Consider the following 26,318-nt stretch of genomic DNA (forward strand, 5'->3'; position numbering starts at 1 on the left):
AGCTTCCAAAGTTCCAAATGAGAAAGATCTCATTTCAACCAACAGTTCCTGTTTAAAGCTAAATTTACTAACATGGGATAATGGTGGATGCCCAATATCAGAGTTTCTTGTAGAGTATAGACCACTGACTGAAACTGCTTGGAATGTTCAGAGAACTGCCCTTAAAACGGAGGGATTAGTAATAGAAAACTTAATTCCTAGCACTTGGTATTACTTAAGATTATCTGCAGTGAATGAAGCCGGTTCAACAACGGGGAAATTTTATTTTTCTACCCTTACTCCAGATGGAGGTGAGATAAATTGTTTTTATTATGAGTATTGTTTTCTATGTAATCAATTCAATTTATGTCATTTTAGATTTAATTAGATCACATACAAAATACATTCTCACTTGTTAAAACACAACTGTTTTTTAAGAAAAATTCGCACATCGGTGGTATAAAGGTTAAATGACTGATGCGCCCCAAAAATATTTTTCAGGGGACTCGATTAAAATTGTTCAAATTTTTATTTCATTTTTCATTTTTAAACGTTTCCAAAACAATGAAGGTCAGACAGGAATTATTTAAGACTACTAAGGGCTTTAATCAATTAATATTTAAAACAGAATATAATATAAATATTTAAATTGTTAATGTAATACAACAGAGATGAAAAACTTTTTATAGAAATGAATATAGAAGTCTAGGCATCTACAGGGCTTATGACCTGTCATTGGTTATTTTAAGTGGCCACTTTACACACTGTGTAACATTCACCATTCTGCCTATATTTGAACATTTATATTCCTTCGAGTCTTCCATCCGTTGACGTGTGTGAAGTTAAAAAACTGAAACCTTTATTGGTTGTTGGTGAGATTTATTTGATTGAATTATTTCACCTACATACTAGACAACGCCTGAAAATATTTTTCAATGTATATACTTCTTCTTGAGCCAGGTGAATGTTACACAGTATGTTAAGTGGCTACTTAAACCAGCCAATGGCAGGTCATTAGCCCTGTAAATGCCTAGACCTATATGTTTCCTCCTATAAAAATTTCTTCATCTCGGTTGTTTTACATTAATATTGATGGCTCCCTAGGGGGTTGAATCCAACCCTTGTCTACAAAAATTTGGACAAACTCAAAACATGATTTCATTTGTATTCATTAATTTATCTTATAAATTTACAATACAATAATATATAAATAAAATTACTTACTAGTGTAACACTTTTTTTGAGCAAAGTTAATACCATCATTAAATTGCATTTATCTTTAATTCGACATAATGTATTTTATTCCTTATCTAATCAATGGATTTTCACTAAAAAGTGAAGCGTCCTGACTCGCGATGACACACTTGCTATGTCCACCTAGATTATGCCATAACTATACCTTTTGTAAACTTAAGTAGAATTTAAGATTGTTTAGATTAAGTGCTTAAAACTAAAAATAAAAAAAAATCATTTCATATCAGTAATCATGACTTGGAATCGTTTGCATAATTTTTCTGAAGATTTAAAACCAAATGAATTAATAAACATATTTTCAATCAACGTTTTCGTGTCTTTTAAGCAGTTTTATTTACTTATTTTTTGCAGGTCGAATAGCATCACCAGCTGTATTTCCTCCCCATTGGGATGCTGACCACCCTCCAATTGAAATATTTAGCAAGCTGAGTGCAATAATGGCTGGACTAGCCTGTTTCGCAATTTTATCATTAGCTATTATTTTATTCATCCTTTTGAGGAACAAAAGGTATAATATTGAACAATCAAGTAAACATTTTGACACTCTTATATCAACTATCTAATGTGATTCCCCCTTCCCCCGATCATTAATTATTCGTTGATAGAACATTGATAATGCATGAACTTGGCTATTAATTTTTAATGATAAGTAGTTGTTGCAGTTGCTTCATCTAACTTTTTTGTATCATATGTTCCTTCTTTTTTAATGAAAATGTTTTAATTTTAATTATTAAAAAAATACGTATTTGTTGCGATAATTTTTTTAATTAAATCAAATTTGCATTTGGCTGTTACCTATATTTTTCTCAAGACTTCGTTATTTAAATATGTACTTTTTTTATGTACAACAGTTTTTTTCTGTAATGTTCACCTCATTTTCAAAAGTCTAACGCGTTTGCCTATCATGCAAAAGGTCTCAGGTTTGATTTCCGACATGCTTCACATGTTTCAATTCGCTTAATTTAAGCCCTTTAGCACCATTGAATATAATGAAAGCGTTCTAAATTTTCGGCATGTTTTTTTTAGTTTAACAACTGAGCTTTAATTCTGGATATCGAGTATCTATGGCCTGTATATTGATGTAAACAGTAGCTAACTTTTAGGTTAATAATCATAGAATGGTTTTTGTCTATATGGGCGACTCTGTTAGCCAGTGGCATGTTATTACTTTAAGTGTTAAACACAAGAATATCATATTTCTTTGGCTGACACCTGAATGCATCTTATTTTTGTCTAACAAAAAATACTATTCGATTAAAGTTAATGTACTAATGCAGTGCCTGATCTACCATTAGGCGCGGAAAGTGATGATATTTTTGTATTGTATGTGTGAATTGCTGCATTAAAAAAAATGTATTTACTTTTTTAAAATGAACATTTTCTTGCAGATCTTCGTTCTCAAGTTGTTTCTTTAAGGGATATAGTAGAGGTGATATATCTGAAGATGAGAAATCAGTAGAACATCAAGACAACAGAAGGAACTGTCAACAAGTTTACACTTCATCTCCAATCAAACATCTTAATGGAAAAAACGATCAGCAATCAGGTAAATAAACAAACAAATGCAGAATGGTGAATGCAATATTAAGTGTTTTATTTTATTTATTTAAAACAACAAAAAAAAACAAAAAAAACAAACCATCACGCCGTTTCCCCGTAAGGGAAGGTAGAGAGGATAGAACGCCACATCACTCTATCTTTGCATACAGATCTCGCTTCCTCTACATTCATACATCTTCTCATGCACGCGCGCCGATTATTCCGACTTTTGATATGTCCATCTTTAAATATTTGTTGGATTTGGTCATGCCATGTCTTTCTCGGTCTTCCTCTATTTCTGCATCCATCAACATTCGCATTGTAAATATTCTTAGCCGTTCTCTCGCTGTCCATTCGTCCTACATGTCCAAACCAGCGCAGAGCTCCTTTCTTGATTTTGTCGATAATGCTTGTCTCAGCCTTACATAATGTACGGATCTCAACATTTGTGCATCTATCGTACATAGTTTTACCACACATTCACCTGAGAGATCGCATTTCGACAGCATTCAGCCTACTTTCATCCCTGTTTTTCCAATCCATACTTCGCTACCATACATCAGGGATGGGACCAGGACTCCGTTGTGAACTGCCAATTTTGCCTCTTGTGACAAGCATTTATTTATGTATACAATATATATATACATATAAGGGCGGGCATATTGCCTTAAAGAAATTTCTTCCTACCTACCCAAATCGTTCAGTTTGAGAAAATTACAAGTACATAGACATATTGAATCTTACAATTTTATACAAAAATCAAAAACAAAGATCAACAAAATTTAAATACGAGTATATATATAACATTAACACTATACTACGAATATATAAAAATAACACAACACTATGAAGAGAGGGAAGGGGATAGGAAGGAAAAAAGAAGGATAAAGGAACAATTCAAATATTTAGATAGTGACATTTAATGTAAATAAAGAAGGCGCGTCTCTAACATTTGTGTGTAGATTATTTAACAATCAAGCGGATACTACTGTAAAAAAGGAGGCAAGAAAATTAGAGTAATAACAGGATATTAAAAGGGTTCTCTCGTTACAAGAACGAAAAGATAGTCCGTGTTGTGAAAAAGGTTGGAAGAGCTCTCTCAGATAAACAGGCGAAGTGGGAAAATCTAAAATATTGTGAAGAAGTGATAGAATATATAGATATACTCCTTAAGTATTATAAATCTGACATATACAAATTAAATTGTAATGGTTGCGATTTCATTAACATTGGAATAACTAAAAGAAACTTCAATATTAGAGTAAAAAAACCCTTAAGGTGCTAAGTAATATTTTTTTTTTCTGAATTCGCAAACCATCTGTTACAAAAAATTAATTATTTTAATAAAGATACAAGATTAAAAGTTCTTCATGTAAAAAATAAAGCATTTAAATAAGAAAACTTGGAAATCTAAGAAATTAAAAACGCAATTAATAATAATAAGGAAAAAAAAACAATATTTTCTTTAGTCCACTTTTGTCTGGGTTTTAACGATGGTGTCAAAAACAAATGAAGTGATTAACAAAGACGTTTTATGTTTATTTTATTAAAATGCCACTTGATTTATACTATTGTATTGTGGGATAATGTCAAAAATAATGCTGATATTGATATTTTTAACGATACATTAAATAATTATGGGAAAACTGTAACGCAATTTATACAATCAAATAGTCACCTATGTTAGTTAGGTAAAGTAATTTGCAATAGCCTGTTAGTAATAATTTATTTTTATATCTTTTAAAACAATCATAGAATTCAATTAAGCTAGACAATTTCAGAAAATATCCAAAATAAACTTTTTTTTATCTCTTAATGTGAGCATGCTGTGTTCACATATTATTGATGAGCAATATCTAAAATAACAATTTGTGATTATTATACCAATGTCATATGTATTGTTTATCGTTTGTGAACCAAAATAAATAAATAAAATTTTAGCAAATTAGACTTTAAACTTAGTGATCAATTTTTTTTTCTAAATGTTAGTAAATAATTGTATGTACCTTTTTTTCCCGAAACTAACGCGATGTTTTTTACTCAAAATATTCTTGGTCAAAGATAAGTGAACTTTCAATTTCATTCCTACTTCAAATATATAGGTAGCATTATATTCAGCTGATGCGGTATCTACTAAATGACATTCCTATGTGTACCGGGTTTGAAACGTACTCATCTCTTCGTCAGGACACTAATTACACCAAAGTGCAAAACCCACTATACCCTAGTAGTTGCACAAAAATATAAAATTTACATGCCAGTAGCCAAGTTAACAAGTTAGTAGCCAACACCAACGTGCATTGTTGATGGCTTTATATTTTTGTGCACGTACTTCTATGGTGAAGGTGCTTAATAACTTTTGCATTTTTATGTAATTAGGTACGTTTTGAAAATGGTTGACATAGAAATGCCGGTAAGTGGCTAAAAACATTTAATGCTTGATTTGGATAAATTTTTGGTTATTTTTAGAAATGTACGAGATAAGTCCATACGCCACGTTCAGTATGGGCGGCCCGCCCAGCGGAGGAGCGGCTACCCTGGACTACTCGGTTCAGTTCAGGACCTTCGGCCGCCCGGAGGGGGAAGCCCTAGGGCCAGCCCCTGCCCGCCCTAACCTGCTGAGGAGCACGGATAGAAGGAGTGCCAAACACAGATCGTTCAGTAGTTCAGGCAAGAGAAGCATTAACAACACCTCAAAAAGTTTAGAAAAGTCATTTTTGTTTCATATTCAAACATAAAATCGTTTTTGTTGAATGTTTACCAAGTCAATTTTTTTTTCACAAGTCTTTTTATTTTATTATTTTTTGAATTCGTAATCATTTAAGTCTTTCTTTCTTTGGTTAATTTTTAACATAAGATTTAGACAGTGAAATATACTCATAATGGAAACAAAATCATGCGTGCTAAAAATACATTTATTTTTATTTATTTTGTTTTGTAATCATTTTCATACTAAGCGAATTTTTCGTAAGACAATATCTGAAATACGGAATAAATGTAGATTTTTTTTTTTATTTATTCAGCTTTTGAAATTAAATAAATTATTCGATAATATTATTATATCTAGTTTATAACAATGATAATTTTTAATTACCTGGGACATCATTTATAATTAATTTTGTCATTTATAAAAACACATATTACAAAAATAATAATAACGTATCCCTAGCTCTATAAATCCATGAGCCCTATGTTGAGTTGGGATATAACAAAATAGAAAGTTGACGGATGCATATTATTAAATAATGCCACAAATAAAAAATATTACATTAACATATATGTACTTCAAAGGCAGACGGATGCAAATCCAAACCTCAAATGCTCAACAAGAGCCTAAATAATCTACTTTCTCTAAGTGATTTCTAATCATTTATGGCATTTATTTGTATTTTCAGTACATTTAAACATTGGTTCTTTTATTAAAAGACTTAGATTTTTTCAAAATCAATGGACATGATAATAAACCGGATACGAAAATCGAAATGTCATTTCATCAAATTCTGGATTTGCATTGTCTGCCTCTGGGGTACAGATATTATGTTTCACTTTCTTGCTTCTATTAAAGTTCATACTTGTAAAATGCTAAATGCGTAAATTCAGTCTTTATTTCAAGGAATTATACATATTGAATCAATAAAACGTGAAAAAATGCAATGTTTTTATTTTAAAACCATATCACAGGAATTAAAAAGATTTTTTTCATGAATACTTTTTTTATAATAAAATAATGATAATTTTCTTGTAGTACATACATTGTTTTAGTCTCTTGTTTAATATCCAGATAAAATAAAAATACAGCAGATTAATTTGGATTGAAAAACTGTCTCTGGAATTCAAACTGCTTTTTACCAATGAATAAATGTTAACATTGGAATAACATTACTTTATGATAAAAATATATAAAATTTGCTTTGATATTTTAATCAAGTGCGTTCTCACTGCTCTGTAATATATTGATTTATACACGTTGTTAACAAAGTCAATATTTACACCATTACGTGCAAAAAATACTGCATCGCAATTTGCTGCGGCTCATGTGTGCTCCCGTATTATTTACGCTTGCATTTCCCTTATAGACGAGTACACCCTCTCCAAAGCCATGACTATGGCCGCCGGGGGTTCAGGGGCAGCGGGGGGAGCGGGCGGGTCCAGGGGGCGGACCCCCCGGCCCTCGCCCGCCCCGCCCCCCCCGGTGACCCACGACTCCGAGTCGGACTCGAGCGGAAGCCCGTGTACCGAGTGCAATTCCAACCCTTCGTATAGAGTGCCAATAAATACCCCCAAAGGTAATAAATAAATTAATGTTTTTTATATTAATTTGAAAAAGTAGTGCAATATCGGTTGGAATATTTTGAGTAAAACAAATATAAATAAAAAATTATGAACACCAATCAAAAAAACATTTGTAAATAAATAGCCTAAATCCAATAAGTAATATATGCGTTTTCTAATAAATAAGGTTTTTTATTTATCTGGAAAATGATTAGGCAATAAATTGTATTACCTTTATCTACCAACAATTTACTTTTAATTTAATTTTTGAAATTCAAATAAAAAGACTAATTAAATTAACATATTACAACAGAGATGAAGAACATTTAAGATAAGGTAATATAGAAGTCCAGGCATCTACAGGGCTTATGACCTGTCATTGGCTGGTTTAAGTGGCCACTTTACACACTGTGTAACATTCACCATTCTGTCTTTATTTGAACAAACACAAAATATTATCGATAAATTACCTGAACCATGAAGAAGTATAGAAATTGAAAAAATAATATTTTCAGGCGTTGCCTAGTATGTAGGTGAAATAATTCAATTAGATGAATCTCACCCGTATAAATAAAGGTTTCAGCTCTTTAACTTCACAAACATCAACAGATGAAAGAATTGAAGGAATAAAGATGTTCAAATATAGGCAGGATGGTGAATGTTACACAGTGTGTAAAGTGGCCACTTAAACCAGCCATTGACGGGTCATAAGCCTGGACTTCTATATTACCTTCTATTAAATGTTCTTCATCTCTGTTGTAATATGTTAATATAAACAGCTCCCCAGGGAGTTGAATCCAGTCCTTGTCTACAAAAATTTGGACAAGCTCAAAATATTGTTGACTAATTAAATGTCCGTCGCCACTGAAAGCCGATAATTTTATGTTATGTTTATGTTATATTTTGACCGTTATATTTTATTCTCACAAATTGATTTAAAACATTTAACTGTTTTTTACAGTTTGAGTTTTGTCATTTCCTTCACGTGAATATTTTTTTATTTTGTTATTCTTATTTGTCAGAGGCAAAATCACTCGCAAACCCGTGGAGCCGTATAATTAAAAAAAACACATACTTGGAACGTAATGGATCAAAATATAGATACCATTCGATTACATAGTGACTGACATGACGGTCGTAGAGTTATCTACTGATGTTTATCGATACGATAAATTATTTCTTATTTATTTATTTATTTATTCACACTCTTTATCAAAATACAATTCCATGTTCACTTTGCCCAGCTAAAAAGGGTACATACCCCGCTCCAAGCTAGGCAATTACATTTTAATATATTATAATAGTTAACAAATTAATATAGAGCACAGACAAACAAAATATAAACTTATTCGAATACACATTTTGATTCATATACATACTGACATACACATATAAACACACATATATATAAATATACACATACATACACGTGTACATACACACACACGTACATACACTCATGCGCATACACAAACATACATTCATAAAAACATAGACTATTTATTTATGCGAAACTTCATGGTTGTCATCTATAAATATATTTTTTTTTAATTATTCCTTATTTTTTTATATTTTATTTTTGACATCAAGTAAGGTTCTTCAATCCGTGGCATGCATCAACTTTTCTGACTCCCTACGACCAATGTCATGAAAGAGCGAGGTCAACACCTTCCATAACTTGACAACACTCCCGTCTTTCCACGATTATATTATTATTACTTTTGTATAATTATTACTAGTTACATGTGTCATATTTTTTCAAAAACGTATTTTTTATTGAATAAATTTTTGAACAGTCTGTAGCTTTTGTTGATTATTGTTCTTTTCAAATTAATATTTGATATAAGGTAAGTGCCTAATTTTTGTAAACAGTTGAAATGCTCTTATATTATTAATGTTTGTCGATAAGGTTGATAAGGTTAATATTAATTTTATATAAATATACCAAATCTTTAATATTTCTATGAAATTTGCGTTTTTTTTTTAGGTTAACTATTTTTTTTAAATATATTTTTTTAAGACAAAACCTATCACTATCAAAAAATTGATACAAATAAGGGGTATTCCCTAAAAACGGTGGGTGATGGGGCTTAACGGGGATTATATTCGGGTTCATGTAATCAGATCTCGTGGCCTGATGCTTTGAAAAAGTCAATCTCAAAATCGAAACAAAATAAATTTACTTTTTTACAAAATAATTACATAAAATGACACTAGTATTTAAAGTTTATTATACAAAAAATACGCAATATGCTAAATGCTAAATGGGGAAAATCTTATATTCCTTAAGACCTAGATTTTTGTTTTATTAATCCAAAAAAAATAATAGTTACAAAATATACGAAGAAAGAAATAATTCTCATTTTTTATGTATTCATGATGCATAACAGTATATTTAAATCTTTGTTCGTGTTTTGCGTAACAGACGATTTTCCATTAAATCATTCAAATGTGCGTGCCCTCGCAAGCAAAACTTGCATGTTTACTTGGTTCAACGACAGACACTGATACCTTTACATTGGCTAATTAAACATTCGCGCGCACGGTACTTATTTTTAAATTTTCTATAATCCAACAAAAAAATAATCCACCTATATACCCGCAGTTTTTTTATTATTTTTATTTGTTTAAATAAAATGATTAACTATACTTTCTTATGTTTAAACATTTTTTTTGCAAAACTGAGGCTCTATTTTAAGCATTCGAATTTTTATATATACTTTGGAAATGTAATTCATATTTTTAGCTTATTTGGATGGTGTTAGGCAAAAATGTGTTAATCCACACTAACCTCAAACGGAGATATTTTTTTATCGTCGGGTACGGATACATCGGGTAGATTTTTAAAAAATACGACTTTATTTATAGCTTGGCTGTTAATATTAAAAATACTTAATAGAACAAAAAAGTGGTATTTTTCGTATAATAATTTGATAAAAAAGTGGCATAACACATTTTAAAATAACACCTAAAAAACGACCATTGTTATGGCAGTAACTCAAAAATGTAACTTCCATAAAAAAATATATATTTGAATTTATGGGTAATTTTTATTTATTTTTTAAATGTAAAATAATCAATAGAATATATTTCATTCTGATTAAACATTTTGAGTAAACAAATAAAATTAAAATAAAATCTTCATGTTTTAAACCAGATGTTAAAAAATATCTGGGGATTTACTGCCAATGTGAATCCCCGAATTACAAAAATTTAGCTGCCGATCATAACAATAAATAAAACTTGTCGGCAAGTCTAGCAACGAAAGCGTCTCTTGCGGGTCTAACATATTTTTGCAATATTGTTATCTTGTTAGCCACATATCAATCGAAATTCGCAACAATACTTTAAGCGTCTTAAAGCAGTGTTACATAGTTGTTAGTCCAGTTGCATGGTGTGTCATTATTACATCGAGGTATTACAAAGAATTTGTAACTTTAAACTCATCAAAGTAAGTTTATCATGTTTGGATCATGATTCTGACGCTGACTCATTTGTTTCGATTTAATGGCTTGAAACATTTTCGCACAACACCACCCATTTTCAAGGGAGGGATTATTTTTATTTTTTGTCATCCGTGGACTATAAAAACCCGCTTCGACGTAAAGTCTCGGAAACGTTCAGAAGCTAATTAGGTGCGCGTTGGTATCTATGAGAGAATTTTAAGGGGCATTTTAAATATAAAATTTTAAAACGTTAAAATATTCAAATAAGAACTTGTTTACGGCAATATGAGCAAAAACATCAAGTTTTTAATATCTGGGTCAATTAATGTTTTTTTGTTCAATGTTGAATTCTTAAAAAAACTGCTCAATTTTCGAGTGAGTTAAATAAAGGTTTTCAAAACTAAAAGAAAAAAAAACTGAAATTTGTTTGAGAACGAAACACAGAAAAATATCTGCAGTCCGTGTCCAAGCGGATGAATACAGTTCTACCTGTAAAATTGTATTTTCTACTCAATGATTCCTCTCAGAAAAAAATTCTAAAAAAATAAATCGAATGAAAATGACAAATCAGTCTCGTACTGTAGTGGTTGGCGTGTTCGATTATTCAACGCATTTTATTTATTTTCCAAAACCTTCACATATTTTTTTATTTGGACTGCATAACAAAACATTTATGTAAAAATTTATAATTTAAATATTTTTTTGCTTTTCGTCTTGTAGTTTTCATATTTTATTCGATTGGACTGTGGCGTAAGCTATGTTAGGTGGCAGTGTCGCAAATTTACAGATCAGAGGTCCAAAGTTTGAATTAGTTCTGCTACAACTTGATATCCGTTTTCATCATTTTATACTGAAATAGGCTCAAAATCTGAACAGGTATCTAACAAGGTTTAATAAATTATCAAAACCTTTGAAATGTGGTACAAAAATTCGGATAGTTTCGATTATCTTTGAAATTGCTTAAGGTTCTTAAATTTAAATAAGGATACTATTTTATGTAATTTTTTATTCATATATTTGCCTAACTGGAGCTGATATATCTTTTATCTTCTTTAGGGTAAATTTTATCAGTTCTAAGAATTATTTTGTGTCTAAAAAATATATATTAAATGATCGTTTACTGAAACATTCAAGAAATTGAGACCTACGTAAAAGTACAAGATTATTCGGAATTTATTCATCACATTAATATACTTCTATAAAATAGTTGTTTCAATATAGGAAGGTGCTGAAAATGAGACAACTGTACCTTAAAAAAGCGCTTACACACTTCTGGTTGAACAATAAGGAGAGATCTCAGCAACGAAGATTTCTCAGAAGACAAATTATGTCATACCTAAAACCCGTACGACTTTTGCTCAGAGACATCTCTCTTTTCTTGCACCAAGAGTGTTTAATAATTCGGAAAAGCGTATTAAGATCTCAAGGTCAAAAACTATTTTCAAGAGGGGAGTTGAGGACTGGATTGCTCTTAGCGTAAGGGATTTGAGTGGGAAACTCCTTGATGATTTTACGAATGTTTGAGTTTGCTGTGTACCATAATGGTGTATTCGCCTTGTATTTGTTATTTTAAATTATTATTATGTTTCTGATCCAATTTCATATTTGTGGTGATATACTTGTATGTCTGTGTCAACTAATTACTCGTCCTGACTCGCCCTAGGACTTAAAAGTCCCATGTAGTTGGGACTTGTCTCAAAAAATGTGTAATACTACTTATTACTAAATTAATACACTACCACAAACTAATCTTGCTTCGTTAAACTATTTCATGTTGAAAAAAATATTTTGCCTAAAAATCGTGTACGTAATGTCTTAAAAATAAACATGATGCGAGGATTTTCGAGAAAAAACCAACTTTAGATTAAATTGAATTTAAGTTGTAAATTCCACAAAATTAATAAAAAATATGCATAGTAAAGTTTTCGAGATAAACTCTCGAGCAGTTGAAAAAAATATTCATATGGACCATAAAATGACCTTATCTTTATATTTTTACGTACCATATTTCAAAATTCAGTATGAGAAAAAGCAAAAGTATATGATTTTCACTCTATTCTCCATTTTTCTGAACAAAAATAAATATTTTAACCTCAAAATACAACCTTGACCGTAGCGTGATAATGAACAAATGAATGCAACTAAGTAATTGCAAATAAATAGATGAAATTTAGGATGAAATCATAAACAACTTTATAAATTGTTCAGAATCATTAAGCATGTATTTCTCAAGCTGATTCTTTTGGAATACTTCCATGACATCATTGTTTCAAAACAAAGTGAATTTGCGGCGTCTAGCTTTCATAAAGCAAATCAGCGTGCAACGCGACGGCCGCACTGTATGAATAATATGAAAGATAAATTAGTAGGTACATAATACTACACTGTACCGTCCGCTATATGAAAAAAAATATCTGTGCTACCGACATTGGTATTCGGTATCCAAGTGTGCATCAACTCGTAATTGGGTAGGTAGGAAGAAATTTCCTAAGGCAATATGCCCGCCCTTATATGTATATATGTTGTTTATGTATATAAAGTGTAAAATAAAAATGAATAAAATATTTTCACATTTATAATAACATAAGTTTTCGACCATTACTTATTTTACATTATATGTATGTGACAATCAATGTTACTTTCCGAGGAAGTCTAGAATTGGGTTTTATAAATGTATTTATAATATTTATGTGTTTAATGATATTTCTTGTTGACTTTTCAATAAAATATAATGAATGATTTATTTAAATGGAATATTAATAAATACAAAAAGGAAATCGGAGGCCGCATGCAAGCATTGTCGCTGTATATATGCATAATAAAATATGAACGACCTCATCTCTCTTTTCAATTTCAATTTCAATTTTAAATTTATATCAATTTTTTATTCGAAATGTTGTTTTGCATTCATGTTCCTTAAACCTCTAATATTATTTATGTATATTTTATAAAAACTGTTTAATTTATGACACACGTTTATTTGTTACTGTAAGTTAAAAAATGTTTGTTTTAGTATTAAGTACGCATGATATTTGTTTTAATTTTAAATGCCCACAAGGCTTTAACAATACAGTGTTGCTAACATAATACATTTTATCAAATACAGGAAAAAGTTGCTGTTATATCTTTTAAACAGAAAATGTTATTAAATTATTAAATCATAAATTTATAAAACTAAAGTTACTTAAAATACAAAATGTATACAAACAACAAAAATATCCAATTGTACAATTCGTTTTTTAATTGTGAATAAAAATAACTGTTTTTTATATGACTGTAATTGTTAATAAATTAAAATAATACATATAAAGAAAACGTAAGTAAAAAAATCTTGGAACAGTCAAATATTTTCCTCTAAGATAAACTAAATTTAAACATATAGTATTTTACAATTCTAACGACAAAAATTTAAAACAATTCAATATTTTTTCCATTAACCGATTTTTCCGTAATCATTAGTTTTATTTCATCAGTAGATTGATCGAATATTCTCATAACCGGTTACAAATCGTTTGATTATTTTCATAAATAGTTATGCGTATCGAGATCAAAATATACTTATTGTTGACATTTTGGGCTAATATTTGACAAACCTGTTTATTTTGCTAATAGACATATTCCGACCGGTGGCGGACTCTAGCGCCGAGTCGCAGTCGGAAATGTCCCCGGGCCGCGGAGAGGGGGCTGGGGCGGGGGCGGGCGGGGCACCCCCCCTGCGGACCCCCCGCCGCGCCTACGTCACCGGCGGCAGGTAGCTAGGTAGAACCCCCACAAACCTACCCCGCTTACCCCGCGCATGCAAAATGCTATCACGCTGCTTAATTAGTGCGAATGAAGTATAGATACTTAACATTTTTGTAACATTTAAAATTGATTCCATTAATAAACTAGCTTTTTGTTATTTCCAACTTGCTGGAAAAATTTCGTTGTTACTCAGTAAGTGGATAATTAAAAATGCGAATATTTTTTCAAATTACTACCTACTTTTTGAACCCATAGAAACAGAGAAACGTAACTCAATTTTCTCTGCTTTACAGAATAAGTCAAAAACAGATTTAAAATGAAGTAAAAAAAAACTTTTTTTCAAACAGATGATGTTTTAAAAAACTTAAATGAGTATTTTTCAATGGCGCCTGCTTCAAAATGGGTTTAAAAAATCCTACATATTGAACCTGTTTTTAGCCTCTTCTGTAAAGAAATTAAAATCATTTTACGTTTCTCTGACTCTTAAGTTTTGATGCCCAATTTTCCATCGACGTTATCAAATAAGCAATAACTAACCAATAATTTTGTCTATGTTCATATATTTTTGACCAAAAAAGGCGTGTGGGACTAATTTTTTATAAATTTATATTTACCTTCAAAATCATTAATTCAATTCAATTCAATTCAATTCAATTCAATTTATTTATTTTAAATATAACATATACATTACAAAAATATATTCAATACGTACATATTATAAAAAAGGAAAAAAAATACACGAAAGAGACTCATGTCAAAGGAGTCGAAGAATCCTGCTCCGGAAAACCCCTTCGGATACATGGAACAGATCAATATCCAGAGCGATGTTGTTCAACATAGCGGTAGCTCTTCCAACAGGCATAACCATAGGCAGGTTGGTCCTGAATATCGGAATATGAAACAATCTATGTTGACGCTGTCTTAGGTAATTATCAGGAACATACAAACCAATGCTCATCATAATTTCAGAATTATCGATCATACCGCGCAAAAATCGATAAAAATGTGTGGTCAAATACACATTCCTTCTAGTCTCTAAACTGTTGTAGCCAAGCATACCCTGGAGAAACTCGGTCGGGTAGAGCCAAGGATAATACCCGCACTCTCTCATGTAGAGATATCTCAGAAACTTCTTTTGGATTTTCTCTATCATAAGAGAGTACTTCAGTTCATGTGGCCCCCAAATCATCGAGCCACTCTCGAGTCTACTTCGCACCAAGGAGTTGTAAAGAGTTCTCAGTACGCGGGTATTTTCGAAAACCCTGGCAGTACGCAGAACAAATCCTAACATCTTCAATGCATCACCACTGATTGTCTCTATGTGTTCATGAAATGTCAGGGCGCTCACAAATCTAACGCCCAGATCCTTAACATTCGATGTTCGTATCAGATTCTGGTCATTCATTTTGTAGCGAAAAAAAAGAGTTTTTTGGGCCCTAGTGAAGGACGTGACCGAACACTTGGAAACATTAAACCCAAGTTTGTTTCGCCTTCCCCATTCAGATATATTAGATATATCCGCTTGGAGAAGACGAAAATCGTCAGAAGTTGTCACCTTTAAAAACAGTTTTAAGTCATCCGCAAACAACAGAAAACGCGAGTTCAAAATTACATTTTTAATATTATTAATGAAAATTGAGAACAACAATGGACCCAGGTTAGAGCCTTGCGGGACACCCGAGAAAGTATGGAAACACTCTGACGCGAATAGACCGTAGGAGACGTATTGGTTTCTGTTTTGGAGGTAGCTCGCCATTAATTTTAACATACCAAACAACATAATCCAGTAATTTCAACTTTAAAATAAAGTTCTGTCAACTGGCTTTAAAACAAAAACAATAAACACTTCAAATTTCTCACAAAAATCATAAAATTGTAATAATTACAAAAATGTGTCAGCTGGCTTTATACTTACGGGCGTATCAAATAAATTTAGGGGATGAATTGAACCGTTATTTTTGATAAACGATAAAAATCTGAAATTTAATAGTAAATTCCAGCAGCAAACTTTGATATATCAAATACAATTTATTTGCGGAATTATACGACAGCAAAATGTATTTACCGACTTTTATATTTATGCATATGTGGCAACAAGCATGTGGTTATTTTAAACAAATTCTTTTTAATATCGAATTCCTTAAGAGAAGTCGAGCCGTGATTTATTTTTGAATAGAAAATATGCATCATAATATATTGTAGCATACAAAAAAAAGTATTCCATTGCTTAGGAAATAACATTAATGAGGCCCGGATGATTCAACACGCTCCGACCCCCTTTTTTGAAATATTTATTTGAATTATTCTAAAATCTCTTTACACAAAGAAATCAAAAACATTAATGAAAATAAAGAGTGAAAAAGTGTGGCAAATATAGTTATCATTATTTTTACATTGGTTTATTAAACGCAAAGATCCAAATCTAATAAAATATGAAGACTGGACTGAAAAACCATGGTTATAAAAAATAGTTTTTTTTTTCGTCACTTTTCTTATAAGGTATTATGTTTCTTCCGCCCGATTCAACACTTTTTGACTATTTTGTTGATTTAAAATACTGTTTATTAAGTTTTTGGAATGACATTACAGCACATTCAGTTGAAACCTCCAAATTGGCATATGTATTTCAAATTAATACATTGCTCATAAAAATTCATAAACTGAATCCCTCCAGTCCTTAAATTAATTTTACTTTTTACTAAAAGAACCAAACTATGAGTTTGCGAATTTTCTATGAATGTCATACGGGAACTAAATTTTGTTTTCCAAGTGTTCAATGCTTTTTTAAACTTGTTCGTACTGTAACGGGTTTCACAGATATTAGGGTGGTGCAACAAGCCTCGCCGTAAAAATCTCGTCATTTAACATTTCAATTCTATTAATGCTGAATTTCTTTTGTTTGAATCACTGAGTACATCAACCCTTTTATAAAAATGGGTTTTAATGGACTAATCCATATTTTATTTTTATACGTTAAACGCCCAGAAATATTTTGCAATACAGAGTTGCTTATAAAAAACACAATCAAAATTTACAAAAAATAACAGGTAACAGTTATGCCTCCTACATAACCTAATATAAATGGGAAAGTGTGTTTGTTTGTTTGTGTTCATTTTACGTCTCAACGGAGCAACTGATTTTTTTATGTCATTTTTTTTACATAGAAATAGCCGGGGAGGTGAGAAGTGAAATGGGTTTCTAATTTTTATTCCAAATTTCAAAAAAAATATATATTGTAGGTACTTACCTTTTTAGCTCGGCTATGCTCAGGGTGGAGTTTTCATTGGTTCAAAAAAAATATTCGTTTCTTATTTTAATTTCGATTATAATGAAATTTCCTCTTAAAATATTGATCTTTTTAAAAATTTAACGTCGCTTCAATTTACATGTGGCGTGTTTTATTTAATATCAAAAAAGGCTAAGAAAAATCGATGAAGAGTTTTTTTTGTAGCTAAAATCCAGTTAAAAAAATGCCTTGAATACAGCACCGTCGATATAGAATTTTCATTTTAAGTGTTGATGCTAAATTTATTTGAAGAGAGGTAGCTTTTTTACCAAACGAGTCGATTCTAAGGCAACCAATCACCAATTTTTACAGAACTTGAGGTCATTTTTAAAGGTAGAAGTTTTTTTTTTTCAAATGAGAGGGAAAACATTTTCGAGAAGCGAATACTGGGCTTATTCTAGGCATTAACAGTTTGTTTAGGTGATCACTTTATGCACTTTGTAACATCCACATTTCCACAATTTGGATCTTAATATATCCCTTGGGAGTGAAATCCAGCCCTTGTGCCAACATTTGGACATATAGTTCTCTGAACGTTGTAATAGTTTTTATTTAAATAACCTGGTCCTCCATGAAAAGGCTTCAAAGTTCAAAACGCTTTTCGAGCGATTTTTGTTTAAAGACGCCGGATCTAATTCACAGTTGATAAATATTTGCGAAAGAAAATATTGAAATGATAAAACAGTCTATTTGTAGAAATAGTATGTCTTTTTAGAAAATTCAATTTTTTTCTGAGATATTTTTGTACTACAGTATTTTCTTCTTAATTCAATTTTTTTGAAAGAAAAAAAAATCAATTTTTGCGTTATTATGATTAACCCAAACATTGAATTTTCTAGGCCATTTTCAACGAGTTATAAATAACTCACAATAAGAAAATGGGATCAAGTTGGAGTAGAGTGCGGATCTTTAAGCCGTGAGTCCGAGACACTAGCCACGGGAGCACAACTTGATTTTAAATAGGTCCATATCTTTGAAAACAATAGTGTCGTAAGAATAATATTATATAATTACCGTATTTTGCAGACGATAAGATACATTGGATGCATCAAAATAAAAATAAAACAAATATCTAGTCATACGTTTATAAATATATTTGACGTACACTTATCAATGCATTTCTTCTCCTCTTTTTATTAATTAACATAAATACATAAACAGCGGTCAGAATCCTTAACTATTTCTTTAATAGCAAGTTTATTTATTTAACTTTTTGTACATAATGTTATTTGTACATTGGCGGGCATATTGCCAAATGGCAATTTCTTCCAACCAACCAATAAAATAAAAGTTTAATTTTTATAATTCAAGTTACAGAACATATTCAATAGAAAAAAAAAAGATTAAAAAGTTAAAAATAAGATATAAAAATAGAAATAAACGTATTTGTTTATAAATTACCTGAAATCAAAACTATTACCGAATGGGAAAAAAGAAAAAAGAGGAAAGAGGAAAAAGGAAAGGAGGAGAGATTAAGGAAGAGAAAGGAGATGTTTCTTCAGACGTGATTTAAACAGAGATAATGTAGTAACATCTTTGATGGTGGATGGGAGATGATTCCACAGTCGAGCCGCATGGACACTATATGAGTTAGAGAAAAAAGAGGAATTGTGTATGGGTATTAAGAGAGTGCCTTGAGAATGAAAACGAAAAGGTAAATCATGAATTGATAAGCGTTGAAATTTTTCACACAGGTATATAGGAGCGTTAGGACTATGAAGTACATTGAACAGAAGTGAGAGGGAGTGATAGTCTCTCCGCTGTCTAATTTTGAGCCATTTCAGTTGCCTACGATAATCAGAAATGTGGTCATATTTCCTAAGACCAAAAATGTACCTTATGCATGTATTCTGAAGTCGTTTAAGTTTATCGAGTTGCTCACAGCTTAAATCAGTCATGGAAACATCAGCGTAATCTAGAATGGGTAGTCGTAATGCTTGTACAAGAGGGCATTTAGTACTAATGGGTAAGAATTTTTGCAACCTTCTAAGTGAGTGTAGACTGAAAAATATTTTGCGGCTTAAAGTTATAAAAAATTATATTTAATGATTTTAAAGTTATAAAAAGGTCTATCCATAAAGAAAAGAACGTAGGTACAAGTCAAAAAAATTCAGTTGATTCGTATCCACTAGCTTTGCTTTAAGCTTTTATTATTTTTTTAAAACCGGAAATAAGTTTATTTAACATTGTTTCAAAGGGTTTTTTAGGCATAACAAAACATAACAAACGGTCTTGTGGTGTAGTGGTCAGCGCGTTTGCCTACCATGCAAGAGGTTTCGGGTTCGATTCCTGACATGGTTGACACAAAATATTGATTTAAAAACGTGTATTTAAACACTAGAATATTTCATAGACCCTAGACTGATGCCTAAAGCGTAAGACTGATTATCTTACCGACATGTTACAAAAATGATCAAGATTTCTTTGTGCACCATTGGGTGTGGATGAGTATTTTAATCAAAGTATCCTTAATCAAAACTACAACAAAAAATCACAAAATATTTTTTTTCCAAAAATATTCTAAAAGCGGTACGTAAAAAATAAACCTCTTTAAAAACTTTGATTCACAATCAATTCACTTCTAGAAAAAAATGTGATTTTTATCTTAAGCAAAGTTTTGCAAAATCATTTTTTTTTTAAAAGCAGTAACTTTTACATTTATCGTTTTGAAAATAGTATAATTTTCCATGCAAATGAACCCAAATAGAACCAATTGCATACGTTCTTCGTAAAACGCTAAGACACGATTAGACCTCTACTTTGATATACATTCAAACATGCATACTACAGTTTAATCTAACTAATGTCTTTATGACGTGTATTTTGCTCGATTTCCTAATCGACACACTAGAATTTCCTGAAACTTTGAGTTATAATTATCATTTAGATAACATTAGTATTAAGATACGCGTTTATATTCAAAATACAAACGTAAACTTGTACATCACTTCATGTCTCTTTCGGTAATTAGAAAGACATTATTCTGATAAGTTTGCTTTGTATTTTTTTATAAATAAGCAAGTGTACACATTGTGTAAATTGATCATTAAAACGAACCAATGAATGAAAATGTTAATTCCTAGACTCTCGTATTCCATTTATTAGTTTCATTATCTTTGTCAAAATATATTTTTTTTAAATATTTATTAATCAAACATTTATTCAATACAGAAAAGCTTTAGACAGCCACATCCAGAAATAACCATACCTGTGAATTTGCCCCGACTCGCGAAAAAAAACATATTTAGTCGAAGAATACAGTCTGTGTGTTCCAAACCAGAATCCTAGACGAGCGTTTTTGACCCGATGACTGCTTTTATGTAAAAATCCTGAAAAAGAAAATCGAGTGGAGATAAGCTCGCTTCATATTAAAGTATTTGATACATTCACCTACCATACTTTAAGTTCCGGGTTCAATTCATTGAAGAGTCTACATAAAATATTAATTAAAAAGGTGGTTTAACTATAAAATGTTTCATTGATGCGAAAAACTGGTCACTCGTTGCATTTGGTGCATGAATACAGTGGCCTACGCACTATCTGATGCAGACAGGGTCGTGATGGTGATACGGAGCCTTTTGTTGTGTATTATCTTACACATTGCCGTTTTTATCTCATCAATATTTTTATTGTACTCTCAGTAATTACTATTTTAAATATTCGCACGTACACCGGCCTAATTTGGCCAAATATTTCATCTGATGCGAACCGCATCCCACATTATGATATATATATTTTTGCTGGCAGGACACGTCCGCAAAGTCTATTAAACATTTTATGTCGCGAGATGTTTTACGTCACGGTCCATAAAGATGTCAAACACACGGGAAAATGAAAGCATAAAAACACACATAAACGTTAAATGACCCACAAGTTTCCATATTTTAACAAATGAATTCACGATAAAGGATCAACGCTGATTAAATTGTAATGCTCACAGATTTTTATGGATGTACTTTATCAAAGTAGACATTTTAACTTAACGTATTTCTTCCGGAGGTAAAATGGAAAAATACCTTAGAGTAAAAATGTACCTTGTACCAATGTCGACATCCTGGGTAACAGTTTTGAGATATGAGCATTTGAAATCGGAAACTTCATTAATAATTGGTTTAAACATCAATTTGTTTCTTTTTTTTTTGGGTAATCCAATTAAGATTTAGATGATCCCATTGGATTTGTTGCGTCGTTTCGGCTACTGTTGCAGGAGCCATCTTCAGTGTAAACTATGTGATATAAATAAAATCTTGTATTTTGAGTTTGTGTCGTGACATTTTGTTGTTTGTCGTGAATAGTGCCGGCCAAATGATAGCAGGTGGACACCGAGAATAATAAAATGGAGACTATGGGCAAACAAAAGAACTGCTGGAAAGCCACAAAAAAGATGGGTCGATGACATTGCATCGATAGCTGGTAAAACATGGGTGATTAAAGCGGGTGATAGGAAGGAATGGAGATGCTCGGAAGAGTCCTTTATTCAGCAGTGAAGAAAACAAGACTGAAGAAGAAGAAGAAGTGCCGGAAAGTATGTAGAGTTATTTTTAGGCGCATTGTGTTTCTTTATGTAATTCAGTAGAAAGTTTAAACAATTTAAGAATGAATTCGTGTAGAAAATCAAATGTCTTTTAATTTATATATTTATCTACAAGAGAGTCTTTTGTCTTTGTTAACAGTATACCTACTACATATACACAATCTCCTAAAATTTTTCTTCAAAGGAATATTACGTATATACGGGTATATATATTTTTATCTGAAATATTTAATCTTTAAATACGCTATTCATGTTTATTGGTGCTGTGTCCGTGTGGGTAAATGCTTTTGACTACGCTCAAGTAAACATCCTAAAAAAGCTTGGTTAGCGCGTTGTCCTACCATGTTTGAGTCGTAAGTTCAATTCCTGTCGTAGTGAACGAAAAATGTTGGTTTTAAACACATTACAACTGAAATGGAAAACGTTTGAGAAGAGGGAAAATAGAAATCTAGGCATTTATAGGGTTAATGATCTATCTTTGGCACGTTTAAGTAGCCACTTTGCACACAATATAACATTTATCATTTTGCATATATTCAAACATCCATATTTTTTCAATTCGTCCATCTGTTGATTTTTTGGAGTTTAAAAGCAGACACCTTTATTAATGCGGGTGAGATTCATGTAACTGAACTATTTACCTATATACCGGTAAGGAAACGCCTGAAAATGTCTTTCTATTTTAATTTTTCTTTTTGGACAAGTTGGTTTTATAAAAACTTAAAATGTTTGTTAGTGAGTAAAATAATCTAAACTTATCACACAAAAAAATTATTTGAAAGGTAAAAAAAATCATGGAAATCGCTGTAAGGTTTTAAATTTCGAAAAGTTACACGGTACCTATGTTTTGTGCAAAAACTTTTGTTACCTCTTTTTAAATGACGGATGATTGATCAATTTTCCTTTGAAAACAAACATTTTTGAATTTCCTCGTTTTACGGCAATGTCATAACTTTTCCAATCTTTCTTCATTTTCCTTTCACGCCCTTTTTACTAACAAAACATTCGCGAGGCGGAAGATACAGGTAATAAGTTATACCGAAAAACAAAATTTCGCTCTTTTTTTGAATACTTATTTAAATATATTTTTTGTAAGTAAGGAAAACAAATTTTTGTTTTAAGTTGTAATTTTCTTAATGCATAAACATAATTGGTTTGTACGCCTGGACTTAATTAACATTCTCCTTTCTCAAAGGTTTTTTAACTTTGTTGAAAACGCGCATCTTGATAATATTATATTTCAGTGTCATCATCATCATTAACTATCCTTTTTTGCATGTTATGCTGCATATGGTATACAAACTGCAGCATATGTAAATAATTAAATTTAAAAAAAAAAATTAAAAATTTTTTTTTATCAACTCTGTCGGGAATCGAACTGGAGACTTCTTGCATGACAGGTGAATGCGGTTACCATTTGACAACGAGGCTAATGTATTTAACTATAATAATGCTTTTGTAATCAATAATGTTTTGAGTATGTCTAAATGATTGTAGGCAGGCTGGATTTTCTCCCGAGGATGATATTTTTTAATTTTTAAAAAAATATTTTATTTGGTATTAAAACAGTACAAACATAATATGTGAATATGAATATTAAAATCTTCACAAAATTAAACAGATATAAGAGTTGAGGAAATGTGAATGTTTAAACGTAAGTGGAATAGTGTATAAATTGGCCGCTTAAACCGGTCAATGATAGGTCATAAGCCTTATAAACGCCTAGACTTCGATATTCCTTTCTCAAAAATATTTTTTGTATCTGTTGCAACAAAAGTAGACCCCAATGATGTTTAAAATAATATATATATATACTCGACGAGGCTCGCAACCCGTCAAGTCTCTTCTTCCGTGGGGGCGCACAAAGGAGGAAAACGCAAGAATGCAGAGTTGCGACATGGAATTTAAGAGGATGCATGGGTGAAAAAATGAACGAATTGTGTGATGTGATGAGGAATAAATGTTTAGATATATAATGTATTACGGAAAGTTGGAAAAGGGGAAGCGGTTCGATGGAACACGGTGACGCGTTGGTTCTCTGGTCTGGGGTCCCAGATACAGACAGAGCCTGCCAGGGTGTTGCCGTGTTTCTGTCTCCCAGAATGATAGAGTGTATGAAAAAGTATGTCTTTATAAGTTCTAGACTTATGTTTGTCTGATTCAAGATTGGATTGACAGGAAACAAGGAAGAAAGAAAGGTTATGCATGGTGGGATAATGAAATAAAAAAGCTCGTTCAAGAAAAGAAGAAAGCATGGTTAAACTTGTTAACAGTCAGTCAAACAGATACCAGTAAGTATGCCGCATTAAAAAGTGTATATATTGAATTTAAGAAAAGAGTAAAACAAGGTGTGTGTGAAATAAAAAAAATACTGAAAGAAAGTGAGGGAATCAAAATGACAAAAAATTTCCAAGAAAATATAAAAATATTCAGGAAAGCAGTTGAAAATTCCCAAAAAAAGTAAGGATAGTGGATGTATGACAGTAGTAATAGGAAACGATGGAAAAATGGTGACAAATGAGAGTGGAATTAGAAAGAGATGGAAGAAATATTTTGAGGAGGTGTACGAAACGCACACAGGAAATATAGCCAGCGCACCACCTTCTCAAGTAAACATAAATGCAGATGACGATGCGAAAGAGATAAGTATGGAAGAAATCAAAAATGCTGCTAAGTATATGAAGAATGGGAAAGCGCAAGGTTTTGATAACATTACCACAGAGTTTATAAAAGCGCGTGGAGAAATAATTTTTGTATGGCTACATAAGCTCTTTAACCTATGTTTTAGAAAAAATTTTTTTTTTTTTTAATTTTTGAGAAGGGATGGAAGAGTTGAGGAAATGTGGATGTTCAAACTTGGGCAGAATGGTGAATGTTACACAGTGTGTAAAGTGGCCACTTAAACCAGCCAATGACAGGTCATAAGCCCTGTAAATGCCTAGACTTCCATATTCCCTTCTCAAAAATTTTTCCCTCTCTGTTGAAATAAATTTAAATATGAACAACTCCCTAGGGAGGAAATCCAGCCAGTCTGCAAGCATTTGGACATAATCAAACATTGTTGAAAAACAATTTGATTTAATTTTCTGTCTTTTAACATTGAACTTCCTATCCTTACCTCTGTATTGTATAAATACATGGAATTTTATAATAAAGAAACCAGTCTCGCGTAAGCGATGAAACCGGATCACTGGATATTTCAAATTTGTGGATTAAAGTTCTTCTTCTTCTAGAGCCTTGCCGGGTCCCCCCGACGTTGGCGATCAGTAGTGCTGCCGATGGAATGTAACTGGGCGTTTGCAGCATTTTATAGAATCTTCTTCGCATCTTCCAGCAAGATGTGACTCACTGCGATCCTACTGACAGTTCAAACCCCAATCAAAGTATCACATTTCTAGAACAAATTTCAATGAAGTTGTATTTACATGTCTAAAAAACACTGTCGCCTCCTTCAACAACTACATAAATCCTCAGTCCCTTAGTCCAGTGCCGCACTAAATAATAAACGTACAAAGTTTTACCCGCGGCTTCGCTCGGGTGGTATTAGGAAGGAATTATTAAATTAATTTGTTTTGTCATTTAGTAATAAGAATTATCCTGATGTAATGATATGTTTTGCATGGTAAAAATATCAATTTTTTAATTTTGTCAAAAGTTTTATTGTCAAGGACTGGATTCAACCCCCTAGGGAGCTGTTAATATTAACATATTACAACAGAGATGATGATTTTTTAGAGTAGGGAATATAGAAATCTTGGTGCCCACGGGGCTTATAACCTGCCGTTAGCTGGTTTAAATGGCACACACAGTGTAACATTCACCATTTTGCCTATAACCATCTATATTTCTTTGATCTGTTAACGTTTGTGAAGTTAAAGGGCGGAAACCTTTATTGTTGCAGGTGAGATTCATATTATTTCATTATGTCACCAAAATCACCAGGCAAAAATCAGCTAATCAGAGGTCATAAGCTTTGTGGATGCCTAGACTTCTAGATTCCAGAGGAACTAGATTACATCACGTCTTGCAGCTACAGAGCATAGACAGTAAGAAATCTAGCACGTATTTACATTTTTTTATTTGACAATGAAGTTTAGACTATTAGTGATATTTTTTAAATGAAATAAAAAACAAATTTATAAAAATAGAAGTTAAATTACAACAAGTCTTGCAGCTACTGAGCGCATGGTCGGTTAGAATTCTACACCTTATTGACTAAATTGAGATATTTGATAGTTGATAACATGGCCTTACGCTTGGTAAC

At 31.5% G+C, this 26,318-nt stretch overlaps 1 protein-coding gene across 1 annotated transcript in view; it reads left to right on the forward strand.

The window, feature by feature from the left end:
* The window catches only part of LOC148271997 (cell adhesion molecule Dscam1-like), a gene marked incomplete at its 5' end in the record, with an annotated part of 97,155 nt that overhangs the window by 26,879 nt on the left and 43,958 nt on the right, over positions 1-26,318 (forward strand). The window contains 6 exons of the mRNA XM_088240640.1: positions 3-290; positions 1,585-1,741; positions 2,622-2,779; positions 5,242-5,442; positions 6,849-7,058; positions 14,103-14,241. Of these exons, the coding sequence (XP_088096766.1) occupies positions 3-290; positions 1,585-1,741; positions 2,622-2,779; positions 5,242-5,442; positions 6,849-7,058; positions 14,103-14,241 (1,153 nt within the window). The remainder of the gene's footprint in view (positions 1-2; positions 291-1,584; positions 1,742-2,621; positions 2,780-5,241; positions 5,443-6,848; positions 7,059-14,102; positions 14,242-26,318) is intronic.

This window comes from Micrasema longulum, unplaced genomic scaffold (genome assembly GCF_059751315.1).
Source record: "Micrasema longulum isolate JH-2025_06_02 unplaced genomic scaffold, ASM5975131v1 h1tg002537l, whole genome shotgun sequence".
In the NCBI taxonomy this organism is placed as follows: domain Eukaryota; kingdom Metazoa; phylum Arthropoda; class Insecta; order Trichoptera; family Brachycentridae; genus Micrasema; species Micrasema longulum.